Raw genomic sequence first — 13588 nt, forward strand, 5'->3', positions numbered from 1 at the left:
GCTTAACCCGATACAATTCGGGGATCGGTCCGTTTAGCCGGAATTCGACCCCGCGTGGGAGAGACACAAGGCAATGTTTGTTCCATTCTTCCAAGTTCCAACCTTTCGCTTCTGTCTTTTGTCTCGGCATCATACAGACACAATGCTCTGGTTGGATCAATGCTGAATCCTGCCCGTGCTTTCGGCCACCTTGACCCCTCTCATCATGGGGTGATCCATCTATAAATACGCCCCATGAACTGCGTGGGGAGCTTTTACATTCCAAGCAACGCATCTCACTTCTTCCCCTCCCCCTCTTTATACTTACTTGTGCACCATCAAGACAAAACTACCATGGGTTCAGCAGGTGCCTCCACCCTCCCCAAAGATTTTCTTTGGGGCTTCGCCACAGCCAGGTACGTCTGTTTCTTTACCTAAAATTCCCACGAAATGGAATACAACCAACTAATCGTCGAATTCAGCTACCAAATCGAGGGCGCCGTCGCCGAGGACGGCCGCGGCCCGTCGATCTGGGACACCTTCTGCAAGATCCCCGGCAAAATCGCCGACGGGTCGAACGGCGACGTGGCGTGCGACTCGTACCACCGGGTCGACGAGGACATTGCCTTGCTGAAGCAATGCGGGGCCCAGGCGTATCGATTTTCGATTTCATGGTAAGCCAGCCCTCCTCCCTGCTTCACAACACCTTTACCATCGTTAGCCCGGCGACATCCTCCCACTATTCCCTCCACAAACAAAGGCCCCTATTATTCCAAGAGCATGCTCTAAATCACCATCACTCAATTGACAACTTCCCCCCCAAAAAAAGGTCCCGAATCATCCCCCTCGGCGGCCGCAACGACCCCATCAACCAAAAGGGCATCGACCACTACAGCGCCTTCATCGACCGGCTGCACGCCGCCGGGATCGTCCCGCTGGTGACCCTGTACCACTGGGACCTGCCGGACGAGCTGGACAAGCGGTACGGCGGGCTGCTGAACAAGGAGGAATTCGTGGCGGACTTCACGCACTACGCGCGGGTGCTGTTCGCGGCGTTCGGCAGCCGCGTCAAGCACTGGATTACCTTCAACGAGCCGTGGTGCAGTGCAGTGCTCGGGTACAACGTCGGGCAGTTTGCGCCGGGCCACACGAGCGACCGCTCCAAGAGCAGTGTCGGGGATGGGTCGCGGGAGCCGTGGATCGTCGGGCATAACCTGTTGGTGGCGCATGGGGCGGCGGTGAAGGTGTATCGGGAGGAGTTCAAGGAGAGGGATGGCGGGGAGATCGGGATTACGCTGAACGGTTCGTTCCATTCTTCCCTTCCCTAATTGTTTGTGAAGGGGTGAGGCGAGGCGAGGTGAAGTGAGGCTGATGCAGTGAACCTTGCCAACAGGCGACTGGGCCGAACCCTGGGACCCGGCCAACCCGGCCGACGTCGAGGCGTGCACCCGCAAGATCGAATTCGCCATCTCCTGGTTCGCCGACCCCATCTACCACGGCAAGTACCCGGACAGCATGGTGCAGCAGCTGGGCGACCGGCTCCCCGCCTGGTCCGCCGAGGACCGCGCCCTCGTGCTCGGCAGCAACGACTTCTACGGCATGAACCACTACTGCGCCAACTACATCAAGGCCAAGACCGGCGAGCCCGACCCCACCGACACCGCCGGCAACCTGGAGATCCTGCTGCAGAACAAGGCGGGCGAGTGGATCGGCCCCGAGACCCAGTCGGCGTGGCTGCGTCCGTGTGCCATCGGGTTCCGGAAGCTGCTGAAGTGGCTGAGTGACCGCTACGGGCAGCCGAAGATCTACGTGACGGAGAATGGCACGAGCCTGAAGGGGGAGAACAATCTGCCCGTCGAGCAGTTGCTGCAGGATGAGTTTCGCGTGCAGTATTTCCGGGATTATATCGCCGCCATGGCAGATGCGTATACGCTCGACGGGGTGAATGTGCGCGCGTACATGGCGTGGAGTTTGATGGAGTAAGTTTTATCTGTCTGGTCTGGTAAATTGGGTTTGGGCTTGCTAACTTTGGATGCGCAGTAACTTCGAGTGGGCCGAGGGGTACGAGACTCGATTCGGCGTGACTTATGTGGATTATGAGAATGGGCAGAAGCGCCTCCCGAAAGAGAGTGCTAAGCAGATTGGGAAGATCTTCGAGCAGTATATTGAGAAGGAGTAGCGGATCATCTGCATAGCAGGGTAAGATATAGTTTACTAGTGGTTAACATATGCTGTGCAGCTTTCTGATGGCTGAGAAGTGCTCTCATGTAACTCGATCAAAGAATGAGGATAAATTGCATCGATTATGAACCTTGCTTGAGATCAGTAAACCGCACAGGAGGAATTCTACAGCCCAATCAACGAACCTATTACTTACACCAGACTGCTTCCATGAGATCATAATCTGAAAGTAACCCAAGTCTTGAGCATACTTCCAGGGGATCAAATCACACCTCCTCGCGTACACCACCTAAACCTAAGTAACCCACCCCTCCCTCTCAACATCATACCCAATAATCCCGAACTCAATCTTCATCATCTTCAGCATGACTCCCATCGTAAGCTCCTGCCATCATCAGCATCAGGCATAGCCCCAGCCCAGCCAACCAACTCCCCCCGGTTTGACGGCATGAGAAAAAAAAAAAAAAAGAAAACCCGGATGAAAGAGAAGCGTAAACGAACCTGCTCTTCATCGTCATCGTGATCCCGCCCCTCCTTCCCAGCCCTATTCTCTTCACCTCCAATCGCGTCCTCATAATCCCCCTCCCAGCTCTGCCTTCGCCCCTGCAACCCAGCAGAAAGAGAAGTAGAAGGATCCTCACAATCCCATCCCCAAGACCCCGACCCCGCCCCGGACCCATTCCCCGACTTCAGGGCCTGCAACCCCCCCATCCGATTTACCCGCTCCCTAGCCCCCAGAAACACCTCCTCTGCGGCGCGCTGGCTGACCTCCTTCCACTTGTGAATCAACCGCTCCAGCTCGACGGTTTTGTTTTGGGTTTCGATGCGGCGGGCCTGTTGGAGAGTGTCGTACTCGGCGGTCAGGGCGTGGAGGTGCGCGAGGAGGGTGGCTCTTTGGGTTGTTAGTGAGGAGAGCTCGGTTGTTGTGGGCGAAGAAGGGACCGGAAGGGGGGTGGGTTTTTGGGGTGTTTGGGGGATGCCGGGTTTGGAGAGGGTGCGTGGGCGTGGACGTGGTCGCGTTAAAGATTTGGTGGGCGTGGGGTTTATGCTGTTGCTTGGGCTGGTACTGGATTGTGTTTGTTGTTGCTGCTGGGGGAGTTCGATGGATTAGTTCCTGGTCACGGCGGGTTCGCGAGAGCAGGCAGGGTACGTGCCTGGTTTTGGAGGCGTGGAGTTGAAGTCGAGGTTGGGATTGTCGTTGTAGTAGCTGCAGCTGTGACAATTCCTGGGATCGGAGTTATTGGTACTGTTCTGTGGGTTTATGGGTGGCTTGATGCTGTAGCCGGTGTGTTCTGTACATACCTGCAGCTGTACCTGCAGCTGTACCTGCATCTATAGCCAAGCGGTGCCGTTAGCTCGCATGCATTGAACCACAAATACACCAGGGGGGTAACATGCTCTGCGCCGAGGTTACAGTGTTCAGTCCCGGACTACCGGTTACCGCCCCATCTAGACTTTCTGTAGCAGGGGCAGGTCTGCGGAGAGGGGACTTGAACGGCTTGGTCAAGGTGGAGGACGGTGAGGGGTTGAGACGACGACGTTTGTTGGTCCCGCTCATCTTCGTCTGTGTATTAGACTGGAATGGAGTGTAGTCCGTTGTAGGCTCTAGGCTCAGGTCATCAGAGAGGCGTAGGAGAAGAAATGCAATGTCTGAGCATCATCAAGCTCAATCATAGAGTTCAGTTGGAGATCAAGGATGAGAGGAGAGGAGCAAACGGAGCGATAAAGCTGCTGTGCTTATCGATAAGCCAGAGAGGGTCACATGCTCCAACCGGTCGAAGATTTAGAAGACAAACTCACAACAACACAACTACAATTTCTTCATCACCAATCAACTATTCTAATGTCCTACTCCCCCCGCCGCCCATTGCGCGAACTCTGGATTGCCAGGTCGAGGGAAGAACCCCCGATCCCCAAGGCCATTGCCATTGCCATTGCCATTGCCAAACCCGTTGCCATTTCCAATCCCATTGCCATTGCCGCCACCAGCCACAGCCAGGTTCCCACCATCTTGTCTCTGGCGATTCCGCTGCTGTCGCATATACACCAGTATCAACAAGGTCGCCGCCAACCCAACAATGATCAGTCCCTCCAGCACGCTCTCATCGATATCCAAGTCCAGATCATCATAGTAGCCGTCCTCGTGGTTATGGCGCTCATCCAACCCGCGCCCCGCCGACATCAGATCGTCCTCCTCGTCCTCACCCCGTTTGTACAGCTGAGCACGGTAATTGGCTTCCTCTTCTTCGTCATTTTCAATGAATGCGGCGATCCACTCCTTGAAGGTGCGGTGGGGCTTGGCTGCTGCATTTGGGGTTCGTGTCAACTACATCGAGCGGATTTCCCTATCGGGTCAAGTGGTGAGATCAAAACGTACCCTCTTCTTCTTGGATGGGATTGATATCCCCATTCGTAAGCCAATTCCAATACCCCCGCATCCGCAACTTCAACAAACTCAGCTTCACCGGCAAATAAGCCTCGGGGCTGGTCTCCAACGCCAGATCGTAGTACCGCTTCGCCATGTGGAAGTCCTGGTCGACCGCCACACCGTTCTCGTGCATCCACCCCAAATTCCAGTACGCTTGAGCGCTGTAGTGTGCTTCCGCGGCGGTGTGGTAGCAGGTCGAGGCCTTCTCGGCGTCCGCCGCGATGCCAGTACCACTAAGATAGTAGTCGCCCATCTTAATCAGGGAGTCAATGTTCGCTTGCTTGGCCGACCGCGTCCAGTAGATTAGAGCCAGCGCGGCGTTGCGGAGTAGGGCCGGTCGACTCTTCTTGGCTGCTCCCGGGAGGATCGAATCCAGCGAGACCAGCGAGCGCTGCTCATCCAGGAGGAACGCCACATTCGACTGCGCGTGCTCGTAGCCCTGCTCCGCCGCCATCATCGCGGGGATGAGCGCCCGCTCCTTGTCCCCGTTCTCATACGCCGTGTTGGCCTCCTCGAACGAAGAATGGATGGCCTCCGCTCGCTCCGCCACCATCTTGTAATACGAGGCCGCCATCGCGCAGTGCCGCTTGCGGCCGACCCCGTTGTTGGACAGTTCGGCGAGATAATAGAACGCCTCCATCGAACCCCATCGGGCCGCCAATTCAAAGTACTTAGTAGCGGTCGGGACGTCCCCTTGGTCCAAGAAAAGGGCGCCCAGTCTCGTCTCGGCCGCCGGAAAGTCCTGGTCCGCCGCCGACCGGAAGTACGAGGCCGCCCGGAAAGCGTCCGGCGTCACGCCATACCCATGCAGGTACATCAAGCCAAGTTCATGCTGGCATAGCGCGTCGCCGTTGGCCAGTCCCCGCCGGAACCAGCTGGACGCCGTCGCGAAATTCTGCTCCACGCCTTCCCCGCGCAGATACATCAGTCCAACATGACCCGCCGCCTTCGCCGCCAACTTCTCGATTCCCTGGGGGTGGTTTGGGTTCACGGAGCCATCTTGATTCCAATACCGCCGAGTGACCTGCTTGAAATACCGCATCGCCCGTCGGAAATTGCGCGGCAAGCCCCGCCCGCCCTCGTAGTACATCTTGCCCAGACTGAACGTGGCCTTCAGCTCGCCCTTGCGCGACATCAGATCCAGATACTCAAGGACATCCTCCAAATTCGCGTCGGCTCCCGAGTGCGCCGAATCTCGCAACCCCGCCGTCGACACACTGGCGCCCTCTCCGTAGACGCCACCTTCCTCGTCCGCCCACCGGTACGACTCACGGATCATACTCTGGCCGCCCGGCGGGCCGGACCGGAGATACGCGATCGCCTTGTCGGCCACCTGTTTGTAGTAATAGGTCGCCTGGTCGCAGTCGCGCGGGGCCCCGACGCCCTGATGGTGACGGTACGCCAGCGTCATCTCCGACCGGGTGTTGCCGGCCTCCGCCGCAAAGGTATGGTACAGGAGCGACTTGGCCTGGTCGCGCTCGACGGAGCCGCCCACGCCCGTGCCGTACATGAACCCCAGCATATACTGGGCGGTGCTGTTGCCCGTGGCAGACGCCAGTGCCTGGTACCAGTGGAAGGCCCGTTGGAAATCGCGCGAGTGCGTGAAGTTGCCGTAGAAGTTCATCTCCGCGAGCAGGAACATCGCGTCCGGGTTGTGCGCCTCCTCCGCGGCGATCGTGAGCTCGTGCACGGCTTTAGCGACATCCGGGTGAATCTTTTGCTTGGGAGCGTGGTAACCGTCCGACGATGAGCTCGGTGCGTTCATGAAGAGGATCCGGAAAGCTTCCTGGGCATAGTACCAGGCGTACCCCACCAGACCGGAGGGTTTCGTGTCCGGGGCGACGACGGAGAGTTTGGAGTCTCGGAGGATTCGAAGGGCATGTTCGACGCGTTCTGCTTACACCAAAGCAGTGTGGTTAGACACGGGTGATGGTTGCAGTAGGCGGTGATGATGAGGATAAGATGACAGATCAATCTCACCTTGGCCCAGTGGGAGTTGAGCGTCCTCAGACCGGCTTGAGGACTGGACGAATGGCGTCTGGGATTCATGTACAGCATCTATCGTGGAGAATAAATCATCGGTTTGATCATAACAGTCAACTAGGAAGGCTTGCAGCAGCAGGACTAGATATGGAAGTCAACAGGAGTCAGTCAGTGGCTATGGCTATCGCGTCATTGTCAAGCTCGGGACCAGCTCCGCCGCGGAGGTGTTAGAGAGCAGCAGAAGTACTCACGTAGCGCCAGTGGCAGGATTTGCCACAACCAGCGGTTTTTCATGTTGTCAGGGAGATTCTAGTAGAGGTGAGCAATGAGAGGCGCATGGCGACTCTGAGCTCACTTCCTGGTGGGTAATCGGCAACCAGTGATGATGACGATGATGATGGTGGTGATGATGATGATAGATGGGTTCTCCTCACGCTATCTCCGGCGCGCGGCAAGGCGGAAAGGAAAGCGGCCACCTGGCGTTTCCCCGACAGCACTGGCGCTCCGAAGTTCAGTCATCATCTCATCTAACTACCTGTACTACATTCTACTCCAGTTTATCTTCGGCTCAATGGGGATTTTTCACATTTTTTGGGTCTTTTTTATTAGGTCATAAGCTCTTCCAAATCAATGCCCCCCGTCCGCATTCGTATGTCCATGTACAGGGGCGTACAGGGGCAGAGCCGGGCCATTGATCGCAGTAAGAGCAGCAAATACACGCAGCAATTGAAAGCAACGAAAGAATCATCCTCCATGCAATTTCACGCGAAAAGAGACATTTCTCTGTAAACCCACTCATTCCTCATGATCAAGTCATGATGCATGAGCATAGTCTGGTCTAAACGCTTGGTATTTCAAATGCACACAAAAAAGGGAAACAAAACAAGGAAGCATGAAACCAGACCCACAAAACCCATTCGCAATTTTAGCAGGCTGGATTGGTTGTAGGAAAGCTAGTATTGAATAAGGGTAATAAACCTGCAGGCTGGTGTGCAAGAAGAAAAAGAACATACATTCAGAATGGGAATGGGAAAGAGAAGCAGGCTGCAAACGCCCAGATTTCGGCATGATATAACCAACCAATTCCGCAACATACAATGCAAGACGTTTTTTTCGTTTCTTTTCTCCCTTTCCAACTTGTCAGGATGAGGTGATAATACAATGATACAGCGAAAGTCGTAAGGAGACACGTCACGAAAGCTCGAACTTTACTGGCGTGGAGACCTGCATTGCAGATTAGTACCTTGTTGTACCCTGTCTGAGGGGGGAGACACTTACGTAGGGCTGAAAGCCGGCGACGTCGGGCTGTAGCCTGGGGAAGTAGGTCCACCAGGAGACGTCGGCGAGCCGGCAAAGTTGGGAGACGTTGGAGAGTACGTCTGAGGACTCGTGGGAGACCATCCAGGCGATGTTGGGGTGTACTTGGGAGAGGTGGGTGAGGTAGGTGACAGGTGTCGGGCACCACCAACGGCAGGACTGGTCGGGCTGTAGCTTGGAGAGGTAGGGCTGAACGCCGGCGACGCTGGACTGAAGCTGGGAGACGTAGGACTGTAGTTCGGGGACGTCGGCGAGAACCCAGGCGAGGTCGGCGAATAGGAAGGCGACGTAGGAGAGGCTTGCCCGTACGCCGGCGACGTAGGAGAGTAGGCCGGCGAAGTTGGGGCAAATGAAGGACTGGCCGGGGAGAATCCAGGAGATGTCATGAAGCGGGGGCTGGTCATAGCCATACCTGGAGAGGTAGGCGAGTAGCTCGACGTAGGAGAGTAACCAGGTGAAGTCGGGTTCGCGCTGAACGGACTGCTGGGGGAGTAGCCAGCTGGACTCGTGGCCGCCGGGCTGAAACCGCCTCCAAAGCCGCCACTGGGCTGGTATTCAGTGAAACCACCCGGGGTTTCGGCGCCTGCCTGACGAATTGGGGAGAAGTTCGATTCCGGATCGGGCGAGCCAATGTAGGCACTGGCCTGCATGGGCGAACCAGTATCATACTGCGTAGCAGCGCCATCCGAGAAGATCGCATCCTTGGCACCAACGGCTCCCATCACGCCGTGGCGGGCATTGTCTGACACCACGGTGTTGAGAAGGTTCTGGTCAAGGTAAATGTCGAACTCTCCAGTACCAGCAGGTGCCATCTGTCCCAGAATCAAGTTCTCCGACACACCACGGCAGTCATCGAGCTCACCGAAAGCGGCAGCCTCCAACAAAATTTCCACAGTCTCTTCGAACGAACAACGCATCAGAGCACCATTGTCAGCGCGGTTAATACCGTGACGGGTGACCGGAGTCAGATAACCGCGGACAGTCATAACATCAACCAGCAGCGCCAAGTGACGGTGGTTGACATAAGAGCCGTCGAACGCCAGCACCTGGGTCAACTCACGAAGCACAGCAGTACGAGCGGCCTCGATACCAAACACTTCGAAGACCTCAATGAACTGGTTGGAATATGTGCGAGAGGCGTCGACACCAGGGATTGCCAGAACCTCACCAAGTGACGAACCGCTGGTTTCAAGAACCCATTCCTTGCAGAGCGGGTCGGACTTGCTAGCAAAGAGCGAACCGTCTTCCAGGACGCGAACCTTGCTCTTCTCATTAATGAACGCTCGCTCCACTCCAGGAACACCACGGAGGGTCAGGGTGTCCAGAAGATGCTGCTCAAGTTTCTTGAGCGTGACATCGTATTCGATGTCGTCATCTTCCTCGTCTTCCTTGTAATCCTGGATCTGACGGATACGGATAACCTGCTCGTCTGCGTTGTTATCACTAAACAGAACAGCGATATCCTTGGGATAAGCGGCCTTAATCTTGGAGGCAACGTCCTGAACAGTAAGCCCCTTATCGAGAAGCTTAGGGCGACTGAGGATGATACGAAGCAACCACTTGGACTGACGGGACATGTCGTCCGTGACATCCTCGGGAATGATGAAGTAAGACTCCACCATATCCCGATCGTTTTCGATGACAGTGGTTTGAATGTCCGGATCATAGTAGATCTCGGTAGCCTCGGTGACGGATCGCAAGCTGGTATGCTCGACAGCACTACGAAGCTGCTTCGCACTCTCCTTGTTGAACGTGTTTCCGGCTTCCTGGTAGACCGTCATGGAAGGCGTCTTAATGTTGGTAGCAACATTCAAAATTTCCTTAAGACGCGGGACACCGAGGGTGACGTTCTTGGATGAAACACCAGCAAAATGGAAAGTGTTCAAAGTCATCTGCGTAGCAGGTTCACCAATAGACTGAGCCGCAAGCACACCAACCATCTCGCCAGGATTAGCACCAGCCTTGGCGAATCTCATCTCGATAGCTCCAATGACATGCTGGAACGCAAGTTTGTTCAGGGAGTACTCAGTGACCAGTCGTCTGAATGCAAGACGGCTGCGAAGCTGAGCCTTGAAGAGCATCGTCGCACTCTCTTGAGCCTCGCGCGAGATAACATCATCACCACGCACAACCAGCAGGCGATCCAGAAGAGCGCGAACCTGGGGAATGACTTCCGCGGGGTGCAGGTCACTAATGGCCCCATCACGGATCTTGAAGGTGGATCTAGCCGTCTCGAGAATACGTAGCACGTTGATCGGAAGTTGCATCATCTCATCGTCTTCCTTGGCCACGGTGCGCAAGAATGCACGATCCTTGAGAAGCTGTTCCCATTCTTCATCCAGATGTCTCTGGACTTCAACATCACCCGCAATCTCATTGGCTTGTTCCAAAACCTCCGGTCCGAGGCTCCGCTCAGGATCCATGAGATCCACGCGGAAACGATCGCGGAACTTGTCGTCCGAGCACCTGATGACATCGACACGTTGGTTTTCAATGTGGGCACCATCCAAACCATCCTCTCCATAGATGAACTGGATGATGTCACCCAGGGAGTTACGGACAGTACCATCGTACTTGACCATAACCTCTTCAAGCGCCTTGACCAGCTTACGCTGGATGTAACCGGTTTCAGCAGTCTTGACGGCAGTATCGATCAAACCCTCACGACCAGCCATAGCGTGGAAGAAGAACTCGGTCGGGGTCAACCCACGCAAGTAGGAATTCTCGACAAAACCACGAGACTCGGGAGAATAGTCATCCTTCGTGAAATGTGGCAAAGTCCGATACTTGAAACCAAAAGGAATACGCTTGCCCTCGACGGACTGTTGTCCCACAACAGCGGTCATCTGAGAAATGTTAATGGTTGAACCCTTGGATCCGGAACGAGCCATCTGAATGGCATTATTCAGATCCTTCAAACTCTTCTCCGTCTCGCTACCAGCTTCATCACGAGCATTGTTCAGAGCACGCGAGACTTTGCTCTCAAAAGTCTCACGGACGTTCATACCGGGTAGAGGCTCGAGCGTGTTGTCGGTGGCGCTGGCAGTGATTTCCTCAACCTCCTTCTTGCGGTTCTTCACACAGTTCTCGATGCGCTGAATTGTTAACTCGTCAGGAATGGTGTCACCAATACCGATACTGAAACCGTTGTGTAGCAACCAGTAGTTGACAATTCTTTGAGCACCGTTAAAGAAACCCACAGCAGCCCAAGGCCCGTTTTCGTTGAAAATGGTGTGGATGACACCGCCACCGCTGGCTCCGACAGTCTTCTTGGAAAACATACCATACATCAACTGTCCTCCGTGGATGAGGAGACCACCATCAGCCAAGGGAGAGAATTTCTCCGCCAATGGCGAGCTGTCCTTGTCCACGCGTAGAAGGTTCAGGCCAGGAGGCAGGGCCATACTGATCATCTGCTTTCCAGTCCACCGGGGTCTGGGTTTCAAGATAGCTGGGGGAGGAATAACACCATCCCAGTCGGGCACCCACATCATCAGATTCATGACCTGATCCTTCGTCAGGAAGACATCACGTCGGCAAATCTTATAAATACCGCAAAGAGTATCCTGCACGATACCCATAAGTGGGCCGTTTCGCTGGGGGGAAACAATATTCATCGGCACCAGTGCGAGCTGGCTGAGCTCGGCGCGCGATTCCTCAGATTGCGGGACGTGCAAGTTCATTTCATCACCATCGAAATCAGCGTTGTAGGGGGACGTCACAGACAAGTTCATGCGGAAAGTCGAATACGGCATGACACGAACGCGGTGACCCATCATGGATTCCTTGTGCAGAGATGGCTGACGGTTGAAAAGAATCACATCACCATCCATAAGATGGCGTTCCACCTTCCACCCATACAACAACTGCTGACCTCCCGCTCTCCGAGCATGGCGAAGATCAATGCGTTCGCCATTGTCTCTAACGATATACCTGGCTCCAGGGTGCTCGTTCGGCCCGTTCTGTACAAGCTGCTGCAGTTTCTCGATGTTGTATGGGGTCACGACCTCCGGGTATGTCAATGTCTTTGCAATACTCTTCGGCACACCGACCTCTTCGAGTGACAGGTTCGGATCACCGGTAATGACGGTACGGGCAGAGAAGTCGACACGCTTGCCCATCAAATTCTGTCTAAGACGACCTTCTTTACCCTTTAGACGACTGCGGATAGCCTTGACTGGACGGTTGGACTTCTGCATGGCCTTCGGCTGACCCGCAATATCGTTGTCCATGTAGGTGGCGACGTGATACTGCAAGAGAGACTCGAATTCGCGCACCACGTGCTCGGGAGCACCTTCTTGCTCACAGCGTTGAACATTCTGGTTCGCTCGAACGATTTCAGCAAGCTTGTAAGTCAAGTCATCCTCACCGCGCTGGCCACTGGTGCTACCGCCGACAAGCACACTAGGACGGACCGGCGGAGGGGGGACTGGAAGGACTGTGATAATCATCCACTCAGGACGAGCATAATCGTTGCTCAAGCCCATGATGCGGGTATCTTCGTGGGTGATGCTGCGAAAGACATTCAGAGCCATTAGAGGGGTAATGGTCTTCTTCTCGGGTTGTTGCATATCCATCTCGTCCATCATCTTGTTGGGCTTCCAAGTGCCGACGAGCGTGATACCCTCCTTGCGAATGGTAGGCTGCGCGTTACCACATCCACCATGCATCCGCGAAGGCTTGGAGCTCTCTTTCGAGAAAGGATCCTCATCATCCGGAGGAGGGTCGGCTTCGCAGATCAGCACATCTTTGGAGAGGCGCCAGATGGCATCGAATCGTTTCTTGGGGTCCCTCATGCGCAGGGCTTCTAGAAACTTAGAATCGGACTGGTGTCTCAAGTTAGCAAAACCGCCGTAGTAGATTTGCCATCCCTAAAGGGATGACTAACCGTATTGGCCTTGATCTTGCCACAGTTGTGGCAGACCGTCTCAAGGAGCTTCTTGATTTTAGTCAAGAAACCTGAAAGACGCAAAAGCGAAGAGTTAGTATGCGCAGCCTTTGATATGGGTTGTAGTGTTTGCCGGTCAACATACCAATATGATAAACGGGAGTCGCCAGCTCGATGTGCCCGAAGTGCCCGGGGCATTCTTTTTGACCTTCCTCGCAAGTCTCGCAGTTCCATTGTCGGTCGATCGTTCCGAGGCGGGGGTCGTTCAAGCCCTTCGTGCGCGGACGTTGCCGTTGTTCATCCTGTTGGGAAGTGTTTCCCGCGTTAGCGCCACCCGCTGCCGCTTCGTGCTTTGAAGGAACACCGAGAAGAACAAACCATCGTCTCCGGGTATTCAACATGAACCACGCTCATCCGTTTGATCTCCTCCGGGGAGAAGAGACCAAACTGAATTTCTTTGATGGTGCGCAAAGGCGCCTTGGAATATGGGAAGTAAACGTTCGCCATGATGACAGTTGTCGCGGTGAGGTGTTCTTTTAATAAGCGGTGCGTTGCGTCAGTCGGTCAATGGGGGTTCGAGACGTGGTGGTCGCGCAAAGACGTGAGGGGGGCGAAGTCGTAGAAATAAAGGAAGCTGTGCTTGCAGCCTTTCTCGACAGAGATACGGCGATGATGAGAGGGACGTTGAGGGAGGAGGAAGGAGGAGGAGAAAGCGAGCTGGCCGGCTGAGGCCTCTGGCAGCCCTTGCCACGAGGGCGCCTGCGACCTAGATCCACCGACTGTGCGAAGGCTCGAAAAAGGGCGAGGAGGAG

The 13588-nt window shown here is 55.2% G+C and overlaps 3 protein-coding genes across 3 annotated transcripts; 1 reads left to right on the forward strand and 2 right to left on the reverse strand.

The window, feature by feature from the left end:
- The first annotated feature begins 111 nt into the window (after positions 1-111).
- Positions 112-2295, forward strand: BO95DRAFT_438622 (glycoside hydrolase). Its single transcript, XM_025585558.1, has 5 exons — positions 112-395; positions 462-653; positions 809-1281; positions 1373-1958; positions 2020-2295. The coding sequence occupies exons 1-5, from the start codon at positions 334-336 to the stop codon at positions 2156-2158; spliced, it is 1452 nt and encodes a 483-aa protein (XP_025446784.1). The 5' UTR covers positions 112-333; the 3' UTR covers positions 2159-2295.
- Positions 2296-2455: 160 nt separating this feature from the next.
- On the reverse strand, positions 2456-6865 carry BO95DRAFT_427728 (ubiquitin ligase complex subunit HRD3; the record flags this gene model as incomplete). Its single annotated transcript, XM_025584812.1, has 9 exons — positions 2456-2545; positions 2662-3246; positions 3463-3486; positions 3602-3810; positions 3961-3970; positions 4013-4464; positions 4538-6481; positions 6569-6712; positions 6823-6865. The coding sequence occupies 9 exons, from the start codon at positions 6863-6865 to the stop codon at positions 2456-2458; spliced, it is 3501 nt and encodes a 1166-aa protein (XP_025446785.1).
- Positions 6866-7522: 657 nt separating this feature from the next.
- On the reverse strand, positions 7523-13449 carry BO95DRAFT_196212 (DNA-directed RNA polymerase II core subunit RPO21). The gene is made up of 5 exons (XM_025580994.1): positions 13155-13449; positions 12922-13078; positions 12777-12847; positions 7850-12714; positions 7523-7795 (listed from the first exon to the last, which is right to left on the reverse strand). The coding sequence occupies exons 1-5, from the start codon at positions 13281-13283 to the stop codon at positions 7780-7782; spliced, it is 5238 nt and encodes a 1745-aa protein (XP_025446786.1). The 5' UTR covers positions 13284-13449; the 3' UTR covers positions 7523-7779.
- Between the last annotated feature and the right edge of the window lie 139 nt (positions 13450-13588).

This window comes from Aspergillus brunneoviolaceus, assembly GCF_003184695.1.
Source record: "Aspergillus brunneoviolaceus CBS 621.78 unplaced genomic scaffold BO95scaffold_5, whole genome shotgun sequence".
In the NCBI taxonomy this organism is placed as follows: domain Eukaryota; kingdom Fungi; phylum Ascomycota; class Eurotiomycetes; order Eurotiales; family Aspergillaceae; genus Aspergillus; species Aspergillus brunneoviolaceus.

Bases quoted from the DNA above. Each gene is read 5' to 3' on its own strand.
- BO95DRAFT_438622 (XM_025585558.1), top strand. From the start codon at position 334: ATGGGTTCAGCAGGTGCCTCCACCCTCCCCAAAGATTTTCTTTGGGGC. The intron at 396-461 runs GTACGTCTGTTT...CGTCGAATTCAG, and splicing joins TGGGGCTTCGCCACAGCCAG to CTACCAAATCGAGGGCGCCG. The intron at 654-808 runs GTAAGCCAGCCC...CCCCAAAAAAAG, and splicing joins TATCGATTTTCGATTTCATG to GTCCCGAATCATCCCCCTCG.
- BO95DRAFT_196212 (XM_025580994.1), bottom strand. From the start codon at position 13,283: ATGGCGAACGTTTACTTCCCATATTCCAAGGCGCCTTTGCGCACCATC. The intron at 13,079-13,154 runs GTTTGTTCTTCT...ACTTCCCAACAG, and splicing joins TTGAATACCCGGAGACGATG to GATGAACAACGGCAACGTCC. The intron at 12,715-12,776 runs GTTAGTCATCCC...TTGAGACACCAG, and splicing joins GCAAGATCAAGGCCAATACG to TCCGATTCTAAGTTTCTAGA.